At 37.9% G+C, this 26,677-nt stretch overlaps 1 protein-coding gene across 2 annotated transcripts in view; it reads right to left on the minus strand.

Moving 5' to 3' along the window:
• Positions 1–26,420, minus strand: part of LOC121318516 (diacylglycerol kinase iota-like) — a 94,280-nt gene extending 67,860 nt beyond the window's left edge. For both annotated transcript variants that reach the window (XM_041255266.1, XM_041255265.1), the window contains exon 1: positions 25,949–26,420. In XM_041255266.1, coding sequence (XP_041111200.1) covers positions 25,949–26,175 — 227 coding nt within the window. In that variant the 5' untranslated portion in view covers positions 26,176–26,420. The remainder of the gene's footprint in view (positions 1–25,948) is intronic.
• Positions 26,421–26,677: the final 257 nt, after the last annotated feature.

Here is a 26,677-nt window from a genome sequence, read left to right on the forward strand (position 1 = left end):
TTCTGTGTCCTAGCAGGACTGAGCCAGCTTCCTGAGAAGACACAAGAAGAAATTGCTTTTTTTTTTTTTTTTTTTTTTTACATTCCTGAAAATGATGATAACAGGGATCTGTCTCACAGAAATGTAGCACAGTGTTTTTTCTGTGCTGCAACAGTCCTCCTGGGTGCTGTTTTCTTCTGTAGTGACACATGAAAGCAGATCCAATGACAGGCATGGGCTTACTGCGTCACAGACAATTATACTGATGGACTCTTTGGCTCAGTGCTAAAACCTACACACACACACACCTGCTGAAGTTTAGCATGATAAATTTGCATAGTCATTTTTCAATTCACCTTGATTTGCATGTGTTTGTGCTATTCAGTAGCTGTGCTTTATACACACACACACACAGTATTTAAAAAAAAAAAAAATTAAAAAATTAAAAAAATTAAAAGAAAAGGCATGGTAAACAGCTAAAAATGCATACTAACCATGGTAAAGGTACACACACACACACACACACTACAGTTTAATTTATAGGAACGTTTCAATTTTTGGACACTGTAGTATTGTAACATTGTCAAGCGCATCACAACAAGGTCAAGCTGTCAGAGTGGGATACCTATCAGCACAATAGGCCAGATGTATCAAAACCTTCACTAAACTCACTAAAAACAACAGATGGTTGGCAGACGCTTCAATAGCAAAGAGAGCACTCATCATGGAGAAAAAACTTGACTGCTGATTTTCTCCCCATTTCAATTAGTAACCTATCCCTCCATAACCACTGAAACGCCTTATAGATTTATGTTTTGATGTGTTTCATTTTTTTTTGTTAATACAGTACTTCATGAACAATTTATTAGAGCAATTTATTAACACTAAAATGAAACTTTATTAAAGCAAATGCAAGGTCAAATTGAAGGATTTTATTTCTGCTTTCAAAGGAAGCCACTGATGCGAAGCGTTCCTGATTTGAAGGGACAACCAGTTTCTGAGTAAAGGAGTGTAATGGGTAATGCCCTGGCACCTACTGAACGTAGTTAGATGTTAGCGCTGTGTGTCAGGTTAGCATCCGGTATACAGGTAAAATGAGTATACAGACCTGAATATACAGGTAAAATGAGTATACAGACCTGAGTATGCAGGTAAAATGAGTATACAGACCTGAATATACAGGTAAAATGAGTATACAGACCTGAGTATGCAGGTAAAATGAGTATACAGACCTGAGTATACAGGTAAAATGAGTATACAGACCTAAGTATACAGGTAAAATGCCAAACGGGGCTCCAGAGTGGTGCATCCAGTAAAAGCAGTCTGCATGAGTGCAGGATGCGCCCTATAGTCTTGACGTCACCAGTTCAAGTCTGGGCTAATCCACAGCTGACCATGGACCAGAGTTCCCAGGAGGTGGCACTCAATTGGCTGAGCGTCACCAGGGGGGTGGGGGTTTAGGTTGGCCAGGTGTGGTGAAATTACAGTATATCACACACCCTGAAGTGCCATATTACACTATATAAGTGCCTTATAAAAATGGCTTAACTAAATTGAAAAAAGAAAATGAAAAACTTTTTTTAATTAACAAAAAAGTAATTTTTATCAAATATCCTTCTGCCTAAAACTGATCCAAGAAAAAATAGTTCCATATACAGTAACTTATACCAAAGCAAAAAATGCATTAATTAAAAAATAAATAAAAATAAAGTGATTTATAGATGTTGACTTGAACATTGCCATTAAAAGTGCAGTTTTTCTTTATTTGATTTGTTATACTTCTTGGTTTGTTCATTACATTTTAAAGTAAACTATTACTGTCCATTGCCATCATGACACAGCAGAAACGAGTCTGCCTTTAGTCACGCAGACCATTCACAAGATCTGCGACGGTATCTGGTGACAGTGCTGTTTTTTTTGGAGGAGGGGAGGGGTTGTTTTTTAAATCATCCTTTGATTTCCGCTGAAGTGGCAGGAGGTATCCATACCAGATTAGCGCTACTGCTTCACAGTGGTGAGAAAGAAGTTATTTGCATGATGGAATACCCGGTCATTTATCAAACTGACTTTGTGGTTATGGCTGGACAACGTGGAGAACTACTGGGCCTTACCCTGTGGTAAGCAATTTAAAAAAATGCAGTGAACAACACAAGAGATGATACCATCGTACCATGGCAAATTTATGTGGAGAGAAAGGTACGGCAGGAATTGTTGAGATGCTTTTTATAAATACTTTGCATCACAGATCACACAGCTGTGCAGACGGGGCATGAGATGCAACCGACCGAAGGAGGAATACAGACACACAGTAGACCAGGGGCAGCGGCAACAAAACATCCATTTAACACAAAAGGCTCTTTTAAATCTTTTTTTTTTCTTTAAGCTTTAAATGCTGTAGTTTTGGCAGAGTTCAGGAGAAGGAGCAGAGCGATCAAAATGGGGAGTTTTCAACTGATTTGAATACATTTACTTTTTTTCACTACAGTATTCCATCACGTATCTGCCCATCACATATCCACCCTAGCCATTTAGCCACCATGATCAATCTCTTCAGCAATGTTAGTTTATTATTGAACAGTGAAGATTAGTTCAGATATTGTAGATCCTACCAAACTTTTCGTACACAGTGTTGTATGTGCTCTGTGCGCTGCCAGTGCTGGTAGTGTCATGTGAGCTGTTCAGTGTGTTGATATGTAAATAAATCCTTTTTGCCTGCGGGGCGTATCAACTTCAACCTCCATCTCGATCTCCTGCCTGTCACTCAGCAGTGAACACATACACCCACACGGCAGACGGCTACTCTGTCACAAGCATTAATACCCTGTACCTCTGTAAACAAGGGATTTAAGGGAGCTCCCTAATAAAAGCTGAATCTCAAAACAAATGGTATTTAAAACATGATTAATTCATTTGACTTTTTACATATATATGCCCTTACTTTGGTCCCATTGCAAATTGCTACAGTTTTTGTTTTGTTTTTTCCAAATTCTAGTGGCATATAGATATCACAGTTGCCAAGTCCGCTTACAGTAAGAGAAATTGGGCTTGTTTTGTTTATTTTATTTTATTATTTTTTATATAGCACCTTTCATAGTGGACCACCATCATAAAGCGCTTTACAAGGCACGAGAATAGGGTGTGTGAACTATGCCATCAGCTGCAGAGTCACTTACAACGTCTCACCCAAAACACAGAGCACAAAGAGGTTCAGTGACTTGCATCACACAATGAGCCAGTGGTTGAGCTGGGATTTGAACCAGGTACCTGCTGGGTACCTGCTATTTTGTTGAGAGTCACAAGTTGCGTGATTGACTGGTGTCAATGTACATGCACGTCATTAGAATTTTAAAATCCTCCTATCCCCACTCCAATTCAACTAAGAAGAGAACTACTAAAAAAACTAGAACCACTAAAAAAAATGGAATTTGTATAAACACTCCCACTCCCCTCTTTTAAATGGGTTGGGCTTGTTTTGAAAGGCAGTGCTGCTTTTTTTCTCCTGAGACTTGGCAACACTGATGGATATCTACCAGTGATGGGCCTCTTTTTGAAAACACCCATTGTGACATGCTGTAATATCAACACTCATATGTGACCTGTTTTGACCAATCAGGATAGAGTATTTAAAATACCTGTTTTATAAATAGTTATAGTTTATGGACCTTTTGTAAAGCAAAAAAAAATAAAAAATCTCTGTTCTTAAGTTGTATAATCATCTCACTGCCCTTAATTTTTTGGGGGGAAAAATAACTTGGATACTATTCGATTTGCATACAATTTGGTAGCACACTGGAACAATCAGTTCCACTGGTATGTCAAAATATTAACATCACAGGGATATATTTTTCAATAAATTGAGACATCGTAGTTTCCTTTGTGCTACTAAGACAAATTAGTATGTAAGCATGGACGTTATTGTACTGTACCACTGCATTATCATTGAAAATAATTTGACATCAGTGAGGGCTCAATGTCATAGGCACTCACACATACACACACACACCCTGAAGCTCAGTCTCTGCCAAAGGACAGTGCATTAGAGATGCTAACCCACAGATTAGAATTACAGACAGAGGACTCTGTTACAGACAAGTTGTTCATCTCTCTGACACCAGGACAGCCATGTCACACAGCCCACAGACACTGCACTCACGGCATCTCATAACACAACTGGGCTGAACTAAACTGGCAGCAGTCAACATATACAGTACCACCCTTATAGCACGTTTCCATGGACCACATACCCTGGGTACGTGCTCGAGTTGCTCCTCCGCACCTCCGTTTCCATGTTGTTTATGTTTGCTTTGTGATACCTGCACGGTGGGTGTCTTTGGTAATATCTACAACGTATTGACAATAACAATCAACCATTTTGTTACAGACTTTGTAACAAGTCTGGCATAAACAATTTTGTTTATGTTACTTAATTAAACCCTTGTAAAAAAAAGAACACGAAAAATGCTTAATGTAAAAAAGAGCAGTCCTACTACTGTACCCAGCACAGGTTACATTGCCTCTGGGTTTCTGATCACATCAGATCAATTCCAGATGTTTTATATCCTTCGATGGAAATGTCCGGTTTACTTTTAATGTTTTCAAGCAAATTGGCTTCATCACTGCCATTCTCATATCCAATGTGACATCTGACACATTGGCCCTGAATATCAAAAGCACCATCCAACAGTCCGAAACTCGCTGTCTCTGTCTGTTTTAATCCGACTCTTATCCGGAACGTTGTTTATCATAGAATGAAACCCTTTGTGGCAGGCTGGCGAGTGGATAGAGGCCCAGAGACAGACTTCAGTTCAAACAAATATACTTTTATTACAAATAAACACAAAATAAACGTGCACAAGGGCAAAATAAAGGGATTTAAACACAAATAAAGCAATACAAAAACAAAACTTGCAAAATTAAGGTTTTCAGGCTGGGCAATGCCTTCACTGGATTCACAAATACAAAAAACCACAAACACCAACCTGCTTCCTCAGCTCCCTCTTTTCAAATGAGAAGCAGAGGCCTCCTTTTATGTCAGGTGGCTGGGCGCTGATTGATCGTTAATCAACCTAATCAACTAATCAACCCCAGCCACCTGAACATAATAAACCCAGGCAGGTAGGGGAAATTAACCCCATCCCTGCCAATTTAAAGGGCAGAGCTTTGCTCTGCCACACCCTTTTCTGCTGTTTTTCCGACAGGTGGAATGGGTGCAATTTACATAAAAGTGGTGGAAAAACTATTCAGTATTTAAATGGGAAACATGTATGTTAATGATGCAAAATATAGTTTTTACGCCATTTCAAGATTTCAGTCACTGGACAGGTGGGATTGAAAGGTAGTAAAAGCAAAAGAGGCACGTGTTTCAGGATATACGGAGAAAGAAGAGAAGATACATTTAATAGAACAATAATAAAGCAAGTACATCAGGACAGAGAAAAAAAGTAAAGTTAGAGAGCTCATATTTTAATGTAGCCTAATGTTTTAAATGTATACTAATGTTTTAAATTCAATTATAGTTTCAGTTATGGAGGATGTTTTATGCCAAAAAGAAAACATTAATAAAAATAAATAAATAAATAAATAAATAAATAAATAAATGTTGAAATATATAAATCTATAGACATATATTTATTTATTTATTTATTTATGGATTCGTTTACTTATTTATTTTTCATTTTGGCATGGCAGTTACATTATCCCTTTCATCCTCTAAAATCACAGCAATCTCTAACAGCACATTGGGCTCCATCGCTAAAGTAGTCAGTCACAGCACCCACATCAGACCCTTTTTTAAACAGAGCTTGTTTGAAATAGGTTTCTATGAAACAGACGGAACCACATTATATGGAAAATACTCATCAACCGACCACATCAACCTGTTTGATTTTTGCCTGGGGCTATTTTAATTAGGTAACCACTTCATTTGCAAAACACCTCTCATACTGTCAGAATTGGGGTTTTGTGACTGTTCTCATCCTTCCTGGCCATTTTTTATTTTTGCTTGGTACACAAAAAACAGTCCTAAACTTAAAATCCCGCCAAAAAAGCTTTCCCAGACTGCCAGAAAATTTTTGATATTCAGGGCCATTATTTTCCTTGTCCAGCGCTTCTTTCCCTGTTCTTTCTACCAGTCTGCCAGAGTTATATGTACTGCATGAAACAAAATGAAAATAATATCTAGCTGGATTCATCTTTTCAATTATTGAAAATTTGACTGTAATACCGTCTGTAGAGAATGCACGTCTTGACCTATAGCTCACAAGTATTTCCTGCCCAACTCACATGATAATTTTGGTAACTCGGAAAACCATGGAAATGCCTCCTTTTTCACCAACTCGAGTTCTGGAAGGATTCAGACCAATTTGAGCGTACTCGAGTTGACTCGAGTTGGCTGTCCATGGAAAATGTCACTGACAGTAAAGGAGCTGGCAGCCTGAGAATGATCTGGCAGGCTTAAATTAATGAGAATGAGTATGAGTGTTCTCTTAAATCAAGGTAAAGCTTAAGCAAGCAATCATAGCTAAATCCATAGCAACAGCAGAACACTATCATCCTAACGTAGGGGTCGGAAATCTTTTTCGGCAAGAGAACCAAACTGAATGGAAATTTACAGCAATGTTAAACTTCAAGGGCAAGGAAACACCGTCCTGTCTCTACAGCAGGCAGTTTTTGTATTTGAGTCCAAATTGAATCTGTTCATCAGAGATATTGAGACTGGTAGACTGACTCACTTTGAGATGTTGCAAATGTTTTGACATTCATGCATGGTAGAGGATCCTAGCAACAATCTAGATCTGCAGCAGCTTGTGGCGTTTACATCCGATCTGCTAATGTCGTTCAAGTCTCATTTTGTGGACTTTCACAAACACAGCACTTTGTTCAAGTTTATGATTCGTCCCCATGAAAATAGCCAATCATAAACACACAACTTATGTACTTTAAATTGCAAAAAAAAAAAAAAAAAAAAAAAGACTTAAAATTGATTATTGTACTTACAGTGCACTTCTGTAATGTGACTTCTGCTGCTGCATCGTTTTGCTCATTTCTTTGAAGTCAGGTTCATAGCTAAATAACGGGAACAGAGTAGCCTGGACTGCTTGGCCTGACACTTCGTTCCGAGGATTAAAAGGAAGACGGTCAAGTAGAAGAGACGGAGCTTCGGTACGCTAACTCATTGATCCGGAAGGGAAATTATGTGGCAGGTGCAGATTACAGGAGCGGCTGCAATCGTTTACCAAGGGATCATGAGTGACGGTATAAATAGGGGTCGAAGCGATGTATTTGTTCCTTCGTTTGGTTTAAAGCTTTTTGAACTGTAAGAACTGTGAGAGATCCCGTGAGAAATAAAAACGTTTGTGAGTGTTTTGTTTTGTTTGTCTCTTATTGTCTTGTGTTGTATATCACTAGGCTAAACACGATTTCGGAGCTGTCACCAGTGGCCAGCACAAACACGGAACAGCACTGCACTGTATCACAATAAAATGTGTTTGCAGCACTAACACTAATTCACATGTGTATGTGTTTTGTGTTGGTGTATAATAAAAACGGGACTTATTTTCAGGTAAAACCCGGGGATTATAATTTAAGTAATACACGCTGCAGTATTACTTAACATCATTATTTATTGTTTGTTTCGCCGTCAGGCACTGGACAAAACAAATACAACAAACCTTTGAACCTGGATTACAACTGTCTGTCTGTTCTTTAACCCTTTGCAGTCCTATGTCGGACTAGGTCTGACATTAAAATTTTCCCTTTCCCGTCCAATGTCGGATCCTTTCCGACATCATCAAAAAGACTTAAAGCCGAGAAAAAGCAGAGAAAACCTTTCAATGGCCAAGTGAGAACGATAGGTGCCGAATTAATCCAAAAAAAAAAAAAAAAAAAAAAGGCAGTATCTCATAGCCCCATCGACTACAGAGATAACATGGACGTAACAAACGAGGTAGCTGAATATCACAGACATTTGCAGAGCTTTTTGGAGATGTTATAGTAATAAAATAATGACTTGGATCTCATTATTGAGGAGTTTGGTGATAAAACAAGTGATCAGGAGAGGATTTATCAGTAAGCACTGAGTCTAGAAAGAGGTATGTGAAAAATACAGGGGTGGAGCAGTGCACGTGAAAATAAATTGGACCTGATGCGCCTGACAAGCACTGTACAAATGCAAAGGGTTAATCACCTGTACTGGCACACTATTAACCACTTTGCCACAGAGAGCCAAACTGATGCTCTGCATTGTGTTGTATGTAAGTGGAAGTTTATTCCAAGGTTGCAGAATCCCAATTATCAGTCTTCGTGCGCCAATTTTTTAAAATCAGTCCATTTGTGCAGTTTTGCTAGTTCTGCAAGTTGCCGAGCAAGTCTTTCCAGATTTTAATTTAGAGGGCGAAATGTTCCAACCCACACGTCTGACTCCTTGAAGTTGGCAACTTCCAGCTCCAAGTCTCCGACTGAGATGCCAGGAATCACCGTCAAGTCAAGTGCTTCCACACACGTTTAATGTGGACGAATCATAAACTTGAACAAAGTGCTGTGTCTGTGAAAGTCCACAAAACAAGACTTGAATGACATTTTGCAGATCTGATGTAAACGCCACAAACTGCTGCAGATCTAGATTCTTGCAATGATCCCCTACAATGCATGAATCTCAAAACATTCGCAACATCTCAAAGTGAGTCAGTCTGTCTCGATATCTCTGATGAACAGATTCAATTTGGATTCAAATGTGAAAACAGCCTGCTGTAGAGACAGGACGGTGTTTCTTTGCCCTTGAAGTTTAACATTAAATTGATTCAAATGACCTGTGATGTCCACAAGATAATACAACTTGAGAAGCCAGTCACAGTCTGAAAGTTCAGGATGTGTAACAACTTTCGTTTCTAGGAATGTCTTTACTTCTTTTAAGCAGGCAGCAAAGCGAGCTAAAACTTTGTCACGGGACAGCCAACATACATTGCTGTGCATCAAAAGTCCTGGATACTCACAATCAACCATCTTCCAGCAGGGACTGGAATTGACGGTACTTGACGGCTCGGGCAAGAATACAATTGACAATAGGTGCTACCAACGTCATTACATCATTAAGTTCTACTCCACGTGACTGGGCACAAAGTGCTCCATGGTGCGTAATGCAGTGAAAGCTTAAAATGGGATGTTTCTGTTGTTCTGACAAAAGAGCATCAAATCCCTTGTGTTTCTCCATCATGTTGGTTGCACTGTCAGTACACACTGAAACAAGTGTAACAGTTATACGTAATATTTAAATGGTTAATCAAGGGGTAGAAGTTATAATTACAAAGTTTAAATAACATGTATTGTTAACTGAAAATGAAACCAAGCACAATATTTAAAAGTAAACCAATAAAAGTTTGTGATATGGTGTTTCCTAGAGGGAATGTTTGCGCTCACATTATGCAGCCAGAGAACAGTCAGTGAGTTAATGGGGAATGCCTGCAATGCTGGACCCTGATTAAAAATCACCCTGTTGAAGACAATAACTGGAATGGTCTTGATTTCTAAACCCACATGAAGTCTCTGCAAAGTCTTACACAAACTTCCCTAACTGTATCTGCATCTCGTTAACAAAATCTAGCACAGGTTGCCGCATATATTTCACCCAAGAATACATAGTTATGATGCAACAACACAGACATCCGTTGACTCATCCAAAGCAAACGAAAAATATGTAGCATAACTTATATTTTGTATTTGCTGCTTCTCAACCTGAACCGCCATTTCCACAGGTCGATCGTGACTTTTTTGCAGATAAATGCATATTTGTATTTGCTGCAATATTTTGTCTTCATTGGGGAATGTTCAAATAGCTCTTTGGCTATATTAAGCATACATCTCGTCATTTATTTGCCATCAGTAAAAGACTTACCTTTGCGAACGATCTCTCAAGACCCTGCAAAATTTGCTTAATTTAAACTTCCACCTTTATTCAACCATGTCAGTAGTTTGCCCAGCTTTCTCCTCGCAGGCCTTTTTCCACGCCTCACCTTCTAGGCATTTCACATGAGATGTCGTTATCAATTCGACTTTTTGTTTGAAACCAGTTGTTTCAAACAAAAAGTCGAATTGATAACGACATCTCATGCGAAATGCCTAGAAGGTGAGGCGTTCACTGCATATGAGAAAGTGGAAATCTGACTTCTCCATTTTCAGCTGAAAAGAGCGGTATTCTTCATCCAACTTCGTTCTTTTTGATATTTTTTAAATGAAGCTAAAGAGCTCTACAGTACACTTCAAAACGGAAAAAAACGCAGTAAGCGGGGTAACAAATTGTGACTCGTGTGCATACTGTTTGTTGACAGATCTCTCAACCAATCAAAACACGATGAAAAGCCTCCAAGAATACGAGCACCAATAACCTACCCACCTAGGTGGATGTAAATGATAAATGATAAATAAATAAAGCGAGATATCATGTCCCGAGTTGGTCATTTGTAGATGTGCGATGACGCTAATAGTATGTTTAATGAATTATTATTATTATTATTTTGTGTGTGTGTGTGTGTATTGTGAATGACTTAGAGACTCGAGAGCCATATTTGGTTATCAAGAGCCAGGTATGGCTCGAGAGCCATAGGTTGCCGACCACTTTCCTAATGCATGATCACAATGTCAAAGACGAAAGACTCCATTTATATTGGCAGTGGGGGGGGTCTGTCTAACACATACATCTGGAAGATCAGCCACTATTTAGAGCATTAAAATAGACTCCTGGGAATGAACAGCTGTCTTCTAATACACTGTTAGAGCACAAAGCACAATGTGTGTAGGAATAGTGGATAGCGCTAGAATTACAGACCACAAAAGCCTTAAGGTGACAGATAGCAACTTCATATTAAAGTCAGTATTTGTGTATTTTCATCAATTTACATTCTGCTTTGCATCTATTAATTTGAATGTATTGTGCTGCTCTACATTGATAAATAATTGAGTGTCTTAACCAACATGCTCTAAGCTTTCTCCCAAGGCTATCACTCCTAAAATCAATAGGTGTCCAGTGCAGTGGTTCTGTTGGGCCCAGAGAGAAGGTCCATGGGCTTCTCAGAACTGTGTCTTTTTACACAAGAAAAGTAGTGCATAAAATATATACCAACTTCTTTTTTGTTTTGTTTTTGTAAAACACATTCCTACAAAATGCATTATGTATCAATGATCTTATATTGTTCTTTTATTATGTTAATTACGCACACTATATATTAAATGTTTATTGTTACGGCACTACAGTTTTTGATTGCCAGTTGTTTGTCAGCTTTGTCAGTAGGTAAAAAATCTAAGAACCTTAATTCTAAAACTTAAGCAGGGGTGTATCTATCTATCTTCCACAATGACACAGAGTCGCAAACAGGTTTCAATGGAGAAGGGAAACTCTTATTACTGCAGCTAAAACTATATTTGGGAAATATAAACAGGTTGACAAGTGGATGCACAGAAAATTATAATGATTATGAGACACTAGCTTAAAATAGTGTGACACTGTAGCTCAGCAGTAAGAAACATTTAAATGAAATTCTCCAACACCCAGAACATATCCTGGGGTTCAGCCAAATTTGACTTGTTTGTATCTAGTGCTGCACAAAACTTGTGTTATCTTTTTACCAAGCTCAATTAGACTGGAGCACTTCTGCTCTGCACCAGTTGTACGGCTTTCACACTTCTATTTCTGAAACGTGTACTTTCAGAGAATTATTTCTAACTCTGTGTTGGCGTCACTTGTGTTGGCGTTGCTTGTTAAAATCCTCTGCATTTAACAACCATAAACAGACCAGTGGCAGAATAAAAATGCATTAATACTCTGATGAAGGCACTCTGTGATGTGCAGAGCTTTTATTATTACAGTGAGGGCTGGTAAAATACAGGTAAGGTGATGAAAGTCATATGAGTTTTTATTAATAGTACTCAGGATTCACTGATGATGTGTTCAGGTAAAACGCTCTCCTCAGCTCCACCAGAAATGGCTGTCTGTGCTCAGTAAGTGCACTGTACTGTACATTAAGTTACATCTAAAACAAGGGACACTATTAGTGCATGGGTCAAATTAACATGTCATTGAAAAATGTAATGGCTTGCTGAAAGAAAAGGGTTTTGTACTCCATTTGAATCGCAAATTTCTTTTCCGAACGATGATGGTTGAGTTTAGTAAGCACCACTAGAGAAAGAAGGTCAATACTCTAAAGTAAAGCACACACACATAGCTCCGCATTATCAACAGATCAATTTAACAGAAGTTTTCAAAACTTTAACCTGAGGTTTATCTGCCTTTAAATCCCCCTCACTTTGATCTGTAAAACATCCACACACAAGTCAATTTTATAAGCAGCACACCCTGTACATTTTGGTTAACTTTTGCAGTTCTTTTACCAGACGCGCATAAAGACACGGTAGGACTTGGAGGCGCAGCTGGCTTATTCATGAGCCTCTCCTGCCTGACAGCTCTGCAAGACTAGGTTTAAATCCAGCTCAAAATGTAGAATTGGATCAAATCAAACTTCCACAAAAGCAAGAGAAACTGGCAGTATTGCTTTGTGTAGTCAGGCCTGGGTCTGTTAATTCTGAAATACGTAATTGAGACAGATGTCTATTTATTCAAGGTGTCCGTCTTATTAACTGGCATTGCTCACTTAGTTCAGGTAGCTGCAAATACTGTTTTTTTCTGACACATCATTGTTTACATTTTAAACTTTCTTTTAGATTTTTTATTTGAGTAGAAGTTACATTGTGGCCTATGAGTCAGTCACAGTGTGGGTACGCAAGTGCTACTTTAGTTATTAAAACCTTTGTAGGACTGCATAATCTGAAGCCTTAACTATTAAATGGATCCATTAGAGAGGGTCACAGAGACCAGGGTGTTTTCTCACTCATTTGTTCAACAGCCCAGCCACATGCATTCTTTAAAGTCTTAAAGCACTTACATTTTTTAAAATTAAAAGTAGGAGTAATAATTAAACAAAAATAATAGTCAAGAATAAAGCAAAGTTAGGTACAGTTAATGTTAGCTTTGTCACAGCATCTGTCTACCCAATTTGTGGAACCTACTGTACTGATTACATACAGTATATAAATTCACCATATAAGTAAACAATTCAAGGATACTAGCCAAATAACCCAACTCTTCCCATGCTCAATCTCACATTTAGCTCCTCCCTGTCTCCAGCTCTCCATCCAAGTCCAGGGTTTTATACAAACACAGGAAAAGGAGGCATTAAATGCACCTTCCAATTCCACCACCAGACCTCAAACACAAACACACACACACACACACAACATCCCTTCTGTCCCTGGGACCAGGCCAGGAGGAGGTCACGGAAGAGATTCCATAGAAACTTGGCTTCCACTTCCTTCCCTTCCGTTTAAATTTAGTTCCCCACGTATGCGTGTCTTCTGTGACTCTGTGTGAGTGTATGTGTGTGTGTGGGTGTGTGTGTGTGCATGTGTGTATGTGTATGTGTAGGAATTACAAGGACAACCACCAGCCATAATACTGTCAATAGGCTGTCAGGTCTATGTGGACACCTGAGCCAGGACTTGTTAGTCCGATCGTCCTGTCAGATCTGCTGTCTTGCACATTGTGAATAAAACTGACTGCAGCTTTTTTATATTACAGAATACAAGTCAGGGATCCTAAATAATCATTAATTTTATGGACAGCCTTTCCTTCACTGACCAGTTGAAAGGCAGTCTGTGAGACATCTAGAGTGTGTGTCCCTCATTGACCAGGAGGAGAGGTACAGTCTGTGTCTGTCATTCTCAACTGCATGGTTGCTAGGTTGGCATGCTTCATGTAACGTAGAGCAACTGTATAGTTAGCTTGCCTGTGGACCAGTATCCTGGGCTACATGTTGGTCGGCTTAAAGCCAAGCTGCCTCCCCCCAGCCTGCTTAATGTTTTCCAAGATGACTGCAGGAATGCCCTTGCCCTGCTTTATCACACCCGAACCCCAAGCATGTAAGCGCAATGCCACTCGCTGCCTGCTGGTCCTGTTTGCAGTATATTTCAACACAAATGATTGTGATTACCTAAACAATGACAATTTTGTTCTTAAATCATATCTATTTGGAAAAGTGAATTTTTTAATATTAAAAAATACATAAAAAAGGTAAAGACTCAAAAAGAAGATTTATTTTTGAGGTTGACATACAGGAAGTTGGTAACCTTCATTTGTGGGAGCTGTTATACTAGGTCTATCCTGTAGGTGCTCAATTTGGCTACCATTTGACCACAAATGCTTGTGCTGCAAAGCTACAGGAATTGAAAGCACTTCATGACGAAATGACATCCTTTTAGATTAGCATGTTCTTTTTCTGGCTGTTTTAAGGCATCCAGCTATGATGCTTAGACAGTGCTCCCTATGATACGTCCTCTTCCCATAGTTTAAGTTTAATTGCTCTATGGCTGCTATTTCAGTGTAGTTCTGCTGCGTTAAGGACAAGTATCCAAGCAAGAAGAGTGAGGTAACTATTATGCTTTAACACTTTATAGATTCCTTCATCGGGTGAATGTGGATAAGAAATGGCTGTGCAGCACACTGTAGAAGAGGAAACACAATCTATACTGTACCGATCATTGGGGCACTGCATTATTTGACTACCACACTGCAACTGCTGAGAGATAAACCATTTATATTCCTTATACAGTAATCACAATTTTTTATTTTTTATTTTTACCAAAGAACCATTTTGATCAATTTGGTAAAGCAATCCACATGCTCTCCCTGTAAAAACATTAAAGCTGAATGTAAAGTGTTCTTTCAAAATGAATAAATCACTTTCTTCTGTCAAACATACTGTAGGTCATATTGCCTTCTTTTTTTATTTTCAGTGACCAATTATTATTTTTATTTATTTTCCCCCAATTTGAAATGTCCAATTATGTTTCTCTCGCCTCACCACAGTGAGTCCCCACACAGCACGGACGTTCTGATAGCATATATGCGTCCTCCGATCTCACAAGCCTAATGCCAGAATCGGTTTTACACTGAGCAATCCAGAGGTGGGCAGACTACCGATCCCGGAAGACAGAGATCAGCCCTGCTTCTTATCCATTCTGAATATGCATGGTGTCTGGCCAGCAGGGTTCGCTGTTGCACGATGAGGAGAATAAATCCCTGCCGGTTTCCCATCCCCACCCCTGGGAGCGTCACAGCCAATGTGATGTCCCCTTCGGAGTCTCCAGCAAGGTTTGGCCTCTCTGCACAGCCTGGACGCAAGCAAGTGCTGTCCAAGCTGTGCGACTCATCCTCCTTTCCCAGAAACAACACCAGTTTAGCAGTATAAACCCTACCACCTTTGCTTAAAGGAAGACCTCTTGGCAAACTTCAGATCCAGACTGCATGGCCCCACAAGGGTCCCAGAAAGACCAATATAACCATAGTAAATGGTAAAGAGCTTTAAGAAAACTAAAATATTTAAAACAAAATAGGTAATAAGGAAAGTCAATAAGACATGTCAAATCTGACATGAACCAGCCAAATAGAGTCTTCTCCTGCCCCCTTGTTCCCGACCACTGGTGTAGTCGAGCCAGAACTTGCCGGAACACCATTCCAGTACTTTTTTCTATAGGCAGATCTTTGACTTAAGAATTAACTTAAGAATATTTACTGATTTGTTATGAAAATATTATATGGTGCCCAACTGCTCCAATTTCGGTGCCTGGGCACAGATGAAGCAATCTCTTTTCCGGGTTGTGTCACGGCAATAATAAGCCGTGGGGTTATCATATGAGTCTTTCTGCACCTTGCCATTGAATAGGCACCAGGAACAAAAAATCTTTCCAATTCCCAATCTGCCACTTTTGATGGTAGACTCTGAATCGGAGTCTCCGATAACCAGTGTGTATTTTAAATGTTGGCAGTCAAGAGTCCACACATGTCCCGCAAAACTGTCTGATTCAGTCAGTTGTCTTTGTGATGCAATGAAGAGAACATAAGGAACTTTTATTACAAACTACTACTTTAAGAAGGCTAAAAAATGTTTTTGTAAAAATGCTGACGAGGAAGACAGAAAAAGTGCATCGATAACGATTGTGGACTGGCTTAGTTAGTAAGGCACTTCATCTCTCAATTAATTTGCTACATGTTTGTTTCCACTGCGGTAATTACATTATAAAAAAGTAGAATGCAGGGTGTTGCAACAGTAAGTAAAACTTGCGGTAATAATCACTACCAGCCACATTCTCTAATGTTTTAATTGAGACCACAAGAAACTAAACAAACGGCACCTCCTTCAATGAATGTTCCATTTTACTGTGTATTTTCTCCCTTGACCATCTCAGCACACTGCATTTACAGTTACAGTTTGAATGACACCATTATTATACAAGTGTACCTGCCTGGAAAAACCCAAGCAGAACGTATAGTAAACCAGAACATTAACGCCGATTGCAACACAAATATTGCACGATGGTCCAGTAGCATACTGTCTGGTCTGAAAATGGTACCATGGAACCGCTATAGATTAAGAGTGTGCATTGGGTTCATTGTGATCCCATATAAAAACATTACCATACTGGGATCATCATACCAGCTTTTCTGTTCACACTGACCCTTTGTACAGTTCCATTGCATTGCTATTGTAGTGCCACTAAACTAAACAAGCACCGAGTGGTGCTGGTGCACGATACTATACCCCATTGTTGATTTAGTCAGTTGTTAACTATGGTGCACTGCTAATAGATTCCATCTTTCTCACTGTCAGATGCGTACTAATATATACAAATCTCTCCCCCTCAACACGCTGAGGGTAGGAAAGAGGGTCAAATGGTAGTTCACTTATCTGATATAACGCAAAACAATCCTCTTTCTCTTTCCATCAGATCTACTGCTAGCCTGCTTTCTACCCACACAATGAGGTTCTGTGGGTGGTATGGCTTTCTGCTGTGATGTGCCTACTAGCCTTCAAAACTTAGTTCTTAGAAAACTCCAATCAAACACTTTCACTGTTCAAATTTGGGCTGAAAACCTACACAAAATAATCATTCTGGTCTTGAGTTTAGTATTATGCCTTGAGATGTTTTTTGTTCTTAAACTTACATTGGGTATTTGCTGAGGTTACTTGACATGAGTTGTTTATCTTATGAAAACTTTCTCCGGTAAAACCCCTTCAAGACTGTGACCACTTGATGATCAAGAAAATGTCCCCTACATGTGAGAAAGAAAGATGGGACGTCTAGGCAGAAAACAGGGGGCTATATTGTGTTAAGTGCAACTTTATATGCCAAAGAATTTGTGGCTCAAGTTCTTCATTATGGCTCATCTAGCCGAAAGGATTGGAAGGCTCTGGGTTACTTTAATCTTTTTTTTTTTTTGATAATTGTCTAATGTTTTGAATTATTAAATTGTACTGAGATGTACAGTAAACTGTATCATTCATAACATGCTAAAAAAAAATCCAACATTAATCAGATCACAGCAATACCTCAAGCAAGGACTTTCTGTGGTTCCTAGTACACTGCCATTCCCTGTCTTGTTTTCAGAAGAGTCTTGTTGCTTCAGAAAATTAAAATTGCCATGGCAACCTGACATCACTCGGCTCCTTGTCAGCCACAGTTTTACCATAATCACAGGATTACTCCCCCACAACTAATGTAAAAATGAAACCGCCCCAGCGATTGGTGGTTTCATTCTACAAATCGGATTAAATAGACTTCTTCCATACTTTACAGCAACAAGCAAAAATTTAGAATTCTAGAGCTGGTTTATTATTGCCTTACATGTACAGTAGCACCCATACTTTGTATAGAACTGCATAAACTAGTGTTAGAGTAACTGTTCATTTACTATATCCCAAGCATTTTCTCAGTTTAGTTCAAAGTTTTTCACAGTCACACAGAACTCTGGGAGCTTCTGTTGTGCAACCTCTAGTTCCCACTAGCTTGAAAACAGTCAGACCAATCAATAGTCTATTATTACCACAGTCAGTCATGTGCTTCATTTCCTAGAATTGCAAGGGAGGATGCATTTCTGTAAAAGGCCATTCACACTCAAAACTGCCTTTTTAATGTATGTACTGTACCGCTACCTGGACATTCTCATTGAGATAAAAAAAGAAAAGTCTCCGCTTGCCATGACAGACTGGTCACAAAAAGTGATGACTGTGGCCCACTCTGGAAAACTGATTTTGTCGCAGATCACGGAGGAATGGTCACATGTCTCACACGATTGAAAACTTGTCATGTTAAATCAGTGTCTTGTTTACCATAAACTAAATGCTAAATACACATTTAGGTATGCAGTACAAACATTACTTAAGTTAATAAAGTTTGATTATCTAGTGGCGTGAAATATTAGTTCCTTGGTCTAACAAATGAAATGCAAGCAATCCAGTTGAGCGAGTAAGTCTAACATGTTAATATAACTTTTGCAATCTGGAAGGTTGTGCTTAAGTTTAATATTGGTCACATTAAGCCTTTGCTTTTACATAAACTTTCCCCCTATTTTTTTCTAAAAGGAAAGAAACAAAACACGTTTTAGTTTGAGCACTGGAGAAAAAATTATAAAGAGTCTGCACCATACTATATGTTACAATGCTTTCACTATACTTCACTGCGCTATTCTATGCTCTTGGTATATCACAGTGCATTTTATAAATGGTAAACACAGAGACTGATTTGAAAGTGAATGACCCTCGACACAAACAACAACCACACAGCCTCCTTTGGTGCTACTTACATAATAACAATCATTAAAACACACTGCAAAAAAACCCCTCAGATTTCTCCGATCTGCCTGTTCTGAGATTTGGAGCTCCCAGCCTCCATATGGCTGGTATCTCCTCACTACATCCTTACAGGCAGTCAGCGTGAATTATGTCCTCCAGCTTCCAATGTGCTGACACCTCCGTAATTAACCTTTCTATTCCCCTCTCTGGCTGCGCACTGCGGTGAAGACGCAGGGTGCGCGTCATGTGATTCTCTACCACTCCGACCTCCCCATTAACTGAAAATAGCACAGCATTAAAAGTGTGATGATCTGTTTTGGCTCAACAGGCTGCATCCAATTTGGAGTTAAAACATACAGGGGAGATTAGGGCACATTCATCAAGTTTTGAGTTATGCAATGCTCTAATACCAGTTAGTTTGGGTTTTTTTTTGCATTACTGTGCAGAATTGTGTTATGTACAATACGGGACGTGTTGCCAGTATGCAAGATGAAAATAATACCTTCCTACTGCCATTAGCTCCTTCTCCTTGCACATTTTAAATTCTTGGCTTTTAATTGATGAAAAAAAAAGCTATTTATTAATTTATGGCGTTTTCTTGCTCTATATACAATGCAATACAATACATTTTATATTCATAAAGAGCAAGGCGAAGAGAAACATGATTTAATCAGTTCATCTTTAATAGCCAAGATTTAAAAATGTGAAGGTATCTCCAGGTGGTTGTATTGTTTGGGAAACACTGGCATTAGAACGTAGTGACAGGATCGGACTCTGGTCTTCTACTATAATTTTTTTTTTTTTTTAAATGACCAGGTGAGAAATGCAGGTGGTCTTGAATATGACTGCTACTGCAGAATTTACCATTTTCTTTGGAGATCTGAGAGCGACGTGTGCAGCAGTATGTTGATACTTTTCTTTTTTAAAGAAGTTATCCTACCTGCACCCGTTGTTTCTTTTCTGTGTCAGGAATCATCTGTTTGAGATACTGAACTTATCAGACTTTGCAGACAGATATTGAATTACTATCGCTTGATTCTGAACAAACAACTACACCTTCTACAGACTACTTAAATAATGCTCCGTTAAAACCACATGATTGCCAGTCACTTAACTTACAACCATGCTTTTAACACGTGATCACACATTTTTGTGTTAATAAGGTACTAATGATGGGAGGTTTACAAGCAGCCTACCCTTTTAAAAGTTTATTGCAGTATACCAAGTTAAAGCAAAGTATTGTGAAGACAAGTAAAGCGCAGGATTAACTATTACAAAGCACAGTAAATGCACAGTAAAAGCATTATCCTGCTATATTGTGGGAATTTACTGTGGTATATTTTTATAAGAAATACACTAGGAAACATACAGTGGGACTTCCAGTTTTGTCAAGATACTTTCACCATAAATGGATAGAATCAACAAAAACAATAGAACCGGAACCTTTCCTGCTCTTCTGTTATTCGTTGGTCTTTCTGGATATGTAAATGATGTTATTTATTACATTTTTCAAACTATGTTTCTGCAGCAGGTTTTAAAAGCATTGTAGACCTGCTGATTTCTATTGATTAAATGTTCACAGTAATTTAGCACAATTTGCCATGATTTGTAATTCACTTTACAATGCTTACAAATGTGTTACCATGCTTTCCCTATGCTTTATTACACCCATTTTATTATGGTAAACTTTTATAAGGAAATAAAAAAAAAAACTTTTCTTCCTTCTTGTTAGCATAACAAAGTTCATGCAAGGCCCTTGCCACCTCACTGTTAATGCATTCAGTGTGTTGCTTGTCTCTGCCTTAGACCACAGCGGAATGTGTTACAGCATTGTGTCACACGACACCCCAAGGGGGGAAAAAAAAAAAACTCTCCCTCATCATTTTTGTACAGTACTTAAAGAGGCACTGGACATTAAAAAATAAGCATTTTTGCACATTTTGAAATGTGTTATATAACCGGTAAATAGAGACAGCAATTTTCATAGTCACCAGTTACCCTCTTACAGGCTGGCTTGAGTGATGCTTGTGTGAATTTAATTACGAAATACCTTACCGTATACGCAAACTAACCTGCTTTGAACCACTTTAAAGTGCTTTTGTTCAGATATTATTACAGTAGAAACAGCAGAATAAAAATGTGTAGAAACTGATTGTGGGTCCATTATTTGCAAGCACATTTTTTAAAATGTATTTTAAAACAAAGATTGACACAAAAAGCGTGATATTTTTTTAACTGGATTCCCACAAAAATGTTCTGCAGTAATAAAAAGATAGACAAAGCAATCATGTTCAGGTTTACACTAAAATATGATACCCTGGTTAATTTGCCCTACACTGTACTCCATCAGAAAGCAGACTGTGTTGACTGTTCAGTTTGTTTTCATTCTTTACATGTCACCACACAAGCGTTTTACCCTCTTGTTAGCATTCCTAACACTGCACTGCATCCATGTTTTACAGGAATACTAAAAATAAGTTTCAGCAATAAAGACATTTCTAGTCTAAATGTTTGTCTAATAAAATAAGGCATGTTTTAGCTGAGAATAAATAAAATCCATGCAATAAATTGAGTAAATATTTTTTTGAAATTAATTTAATGATGTGTTTATTAAATAAACATATTCACTCCAGTAGTGTTAATATATTTCTAAAGTGTTAAAAGTTATCTGAATTTAACCTTTTTGTGGTATTACTGAGAAAATAAAAAAGGGGCAATGCATCTTTAAACAATGTTCAATCACTGAAATGAATGAAATGGTTTTACTAGTAATTTAAACTGGAAAATGCCTTTCTTTCCTTTAGTGAGCTTAAACTGGAGGAGTGCGACACTTTATTATACTCTTATAAGAAAATGTTTCTTCTTAATTGAACAATAGTGTAAATTAAAATACGGCCACTAATGAGGGAGCTGTGATGATCATCAGAAGTATCTCAATGCTTTGAATTACAGCAGTGACTGCAAATCAGGGAGCAATGATTGAGTATCTTTTTCAGCATATCAAAAATAAAATATTCCTTGAAAATTCAACAAAATATCTCTGTGTTTGTCCCCAGCACTCATTTGTTTAAAATTACACAAGAGCCACTTAACCAGCTGATCCCCACATTATCAATAACCCGGGCTGCAAGCAATACCATTCTGCACACTTGATGAGTCAAACTGCAGAACCTATAGCACAACCGAAACAAAAGTTGAAGCTTTTACTTACAACACAAACACACAAAATCTGTGCTCTCCAATGCAAGTTGTCAAGCATAACATTTTTAAACTCAGGTACTGAATTCAGCACCCACAACAGTGTGAAGAGCATCTGAAATGAATTCACTGCATTAATTCAACCACAAGTCTTTGGCAAGCTTACGGGTATGTTACCCTTTTTAAAATGTACTTTAAACTATATTACTTAGAGGAATATTTGCAGTGAATGTCTATATACAAGGTGATTTGCACCATTTGACCACGAACTGTTCGGACTGAGTTCTGACATGGCACATGGTAATTCTCTGATTCCAGTTAGCTAAAAACATTTGGGTGTGATGTTTGCCCATTCTGTCCTAATTTTGTTTAATAATCCTGCAATATTTATGGGTTTTTCACTGTTTCTAGTGTGCATTGTTTATGAATCACCTTGTACATTTGGAACATCACAAAAATAAATAAATAAATAAATAAATAGATCTTAGTTTTTGTATAACAGAATTGTGTATGTTCTGCCTTTCTGCCTCAACAATACTAGAAAAAAATGTCCCTGGAAATTTCAAAAGTTTAATATGGTGGCCCTCACATATTTGTGCACTTTTCAAATTACAGTAAATGCACTTTTCACAAAAGATTATTAGTATATTATAGTATGTTTTAAATAAGGGTGGTTACCCCTATTTATCTACATATTTGTCCACCTGATACAGGCAATATAAGCTAAGAAAAAATGCTATGAATGCATATTTCCCTGCACTAATTGTGTGGAGAGGAGGAATTTGGAATATAACCAGATGACAGGGCAAACAGCTCAGCAGTCTGAACACCCACACAGTGCGCAATGGATCGGATTTGTAACTTTTTCATGGAATTGCAGTAAAACCTGAGCTAACAAGTCACCAATGGGACTGCTCGTGTTTAAGATAAACTGTTAATTACTGACTGGTAAGGATTACCTAGTTCAGGTGACCACCAATACTGTTTTTTTTGTTTGTTTGTTTGTTTGTTTTCTGGTTCCATTTTGATTGAGCAGTTGGTTCAAATAATTTAACAGCAAATGCTGGAAGTTTTCTTTATAATTCTATGTAAATAAATATAAAACTATAAATAAAATAAAAAATAAGACAACAGGTTTATTGGTGCTGGGTTGTTTTATGGATGATAATACTAATACTATTACTTCTACTACTACTACTTATAATAATAATAATAATAATAATAATAATAATAATAATAATAATAATAATAATAATAATAAATACAACACACATTTCACTTCATGTAAGAATTCCAGGGTGCTTTTTGTGTCTAATATATAATCAGCTACAACTAAACAGACTCAAACAGGATTTAAAAGATTCAATGGTGTTAACATGTTTTATATCAATGGGTGCAAGTTCCAAAGGCGAGAGGCATTATAACTAAATGCCCTGGCACCGACAGAGTTCAAATTAATTTTAGGGACTGTCTGAAGATTAGCATTTTCCAATCTGGAACGACCAGGGACATATGGGGTAAGCAGATCTTGAAGATAAGGTCCAAGACCATGTAAGGCCTTATAGATAAGAAGAAGAACTTTGAAAATAATAATAATAATAATAATAATAATAATAATAATAATAATAATAATAATAATAATAATAGCATCAGTAATAAAACAAGCAAATGGGATGGGTGCAGTAATTGCATTAATTAAATATGTTTTTAATTACAATAACAATTACAATTTTAATAACAAAAAAGGTGACTAGAGACAATATAGGACAACACACCTAGGGGCACATTCTTGGATTCCCTCGAGAGCTATAGATTTCAACAGTCTTTAGACCATTCCCCTATAGGGGGCTGACTATCCCCCAGGACAGGGGCATACTATAATACTAGGTGGGTGCTCAACCAAGTTCATGAAATAACTCAGACTTTAGATTCACATTCTATTAAAAACAACAGCATTAGGACAAACATAGATTTTTCATGTCTGAAAATTATTTCCAAATGTAATCAAATATTAAGTATTCACTAATTCTGAACTAACTGGAAAATTATAATTGGTACTATACGTAAAGTAGAATGTGTGTTCCTTGTTTTGTAAATCACTGATGCATTAGTTAACATTGCATGATATCTTGTCATGCAGTCATGTATAAATTATGTTATATCAACGAATATGAACATGGTCATTTTTGCCATTGAATACATTTCAAGCACTATGCCCCTCAAACTCCAGAGGTTGTTTGGGTAGTGCTTGGACCTCAGCTCCTTCCTCAGCCATAGTTCACAACAAGGTTTACCCAATGGAGCAACCTAGGAAACTGACACCAAGAGGTGCTGGGGAGACTTAACCATGGGAGTAACTGTCTCAAGCTGACATTTATTATCAAAGCTGTGGTATTTGAATATGTCATTGCTTAGATCAATTGAACAGACCAGCAATAAACCTCTTCCAAATAACTTTTTAATTTTTTTAATTTCATTGCAATATAATGTGTTATGACTCATAACCAGGCTGTACTGACGATGTAACAAAAACATAAATAATACAATATACAACTGCATGAGATGTGCTTACTAAACATACCAACTGTACCTATGCACATACAAAATGCTAAAAGTACATGGTGATTTCAAACTAAGGTAAAACGTAGGGTTTCTTGTCAGTATATTTTAGACTGAGTGTTTTACATCAAATGCTCACGTTGCAGTGCTGCTATGAAAAAATAAAAATAAAACATTTCTAAATAATTTGAAGGATGCCATCTGTCAAGATATTATATAGTATATAACACTCTAACATAGACTTTTAATATTTTGGTTTTTTTTTGTTTGGTTTTTAATTATGTTTGCAACAAGTCCAAGTGGTTTCTTTAATGTTAGGTTGTAGTTATTTTTTCTCAATTATAACTTCTTTCATTTCTGCTTTTAAAGTATTATTTGCCTCCAGTCTGCATACACTTCATCATTCCAGACTAATCATGCAACACTGTGACCTTAAGCTCCACTATGCTAATAATAATGGCAGCCTTTTGTCTTTTAAGCAGTGCAATAACACTTGCAGATGTCAGCACAGGGACCCTTCTAACCAGTCAGAGGTGAATGTCCTAGAGTTTTGTTGCCTGTCATTAGCTCTGCAAGGAATGTACTGTTTTGCACAGCACCAGTGAAAAGTGTTCATTGACTTCATGCATTGCTGCATGTGCAGAACTGTGTATATGGTCAGAAGACGAACAGAATGGTAAAGACATTTAACATGCTTCTTATCGCAAATAAACTAGACTTTATATTCTATTAAAATGTGTATTTACACGCCACTTTTGAAAACGGAGGAAAGCCCTTGATTATGCCAATTCATATTAAACAGTGCTACTACAGGTTACTGCACCACAACAACCCTCCTCCCTCACCTCCGTTTCTTGATTCTTACCAACTTGAATCCCACAGCAGTTGTGTGTCTCCGGGAATTTGGGGAATTGGTACCACATATATACGCAAAACCAACATCCACTTTGCGCAAAACACACAAACACGTTAAAAACATTAAATAAACTAACCACGCAAAATGAATGTACCTAAATACACCGCACAAAAGTCTGGTTTCAAAATAAATTAAAAAACACGGCATTTTGTTACGTGTTGTTTATTACTTTAAATGTTTTAAAATACATCGTATATAGTAAAGTTCTATGGGTACAGCACAAACATTTGAGCAAATGTATTTTTTATATTTTGTTTCGTTTCTTTAATTCAAATCTCAGTTCTTGATTGCTTTCAATAAAGGGAGAGATTTAAAGGGATATATAAATGTAACTAAACTGTATTGTTGTAGTGAGAACTTGTAATGGTTTTTAAATTTGCTTCATAAAAATAATAATAATAATAATAATAATAATAATAATAATAATAATAATAATAATAATAATAATAATAATGTCCCTATGCTGCAAGATAAACGTCCTTCTAGCTACACTTTATCGATTTTTTTCCCTTTGGCTTTCCAATTATCTTTAATAAATTATTGCACACATGAATATAAATTATTATTATTATTACAATAATGATAACCATAATAAATAGTATGCTTGTACCATGCCCGTGCTTACCTGTACGAAGTCTGCTTTCTGAATGCCAACCCCTTGAGCTTCTCTTCCAGCGACTCTTCCATGTCCCTGGGGCCGAGTTGGGGCTCTCCTCCCCTCGACTCGTTCCTACTGCAGCGGCGCTCGTCTTCCTCTCCTCCAGCAGCTTCGAAGGGCGCTACCAGATTACAGACCTGGTTTTGTTGGTTTAGCTCTCCCTGAACCGGGCAGGGTTTGGCCAGGGGGTCCATGCCTCCCTCCACGGGCAAGGGTGGACCCCCTCTCGGCGGCTAGCAGCGGCAGGCGGTGTTGGTTATCTTGGAGTTGGATACAGGCAGGGCTCACTATTGGTCTCGTTTCGCTGCTGGGCGTCTCGTTCACGGATCCACTAGAAAGGAAGAGAAAGCTCACTGGAAATGGCAGCACAGGCAGTGTTAGCCGCAGTTGCAAGCTGCAGCATCCTTCTCCGGCTGCACTGCACAGGGGCATGCTGGGATACTCCCCCTCCTCCAAGCGCAGCATCAGCTGGAGATAAGTAGGGCATTGGGTGCCCGGCAATTGAAGAAGACACACGCACAAGCACACGCACACATACACATAAAGGTGCTCCATCGTGATCCCGTCAACATCAGCATGACACCACGGTGTTTGTCTGTTAAAGATATCAACTGTAAAGTAAATAAAGTAGAGTAGATAGAAAGCATCTTATTTACAACCAAAACCAAAGACAATTGCCATCTTTAATGCTAGGAG

Source organism: Polyodon spathula, chromosome 7, assembly GCF_017654505.1.
Source record: "Polyodon spathula isolate WHYD16114869_AA chromosome 7, ASM1765450v1, whole genome shotgun sequence".
Taxonomy (NCBI): Eukaryota; Metazoa; Chordata; class Actinopteri; order Acipenseriformes; family Polyodontidae; genus Polyodon; species Polyodon spathula.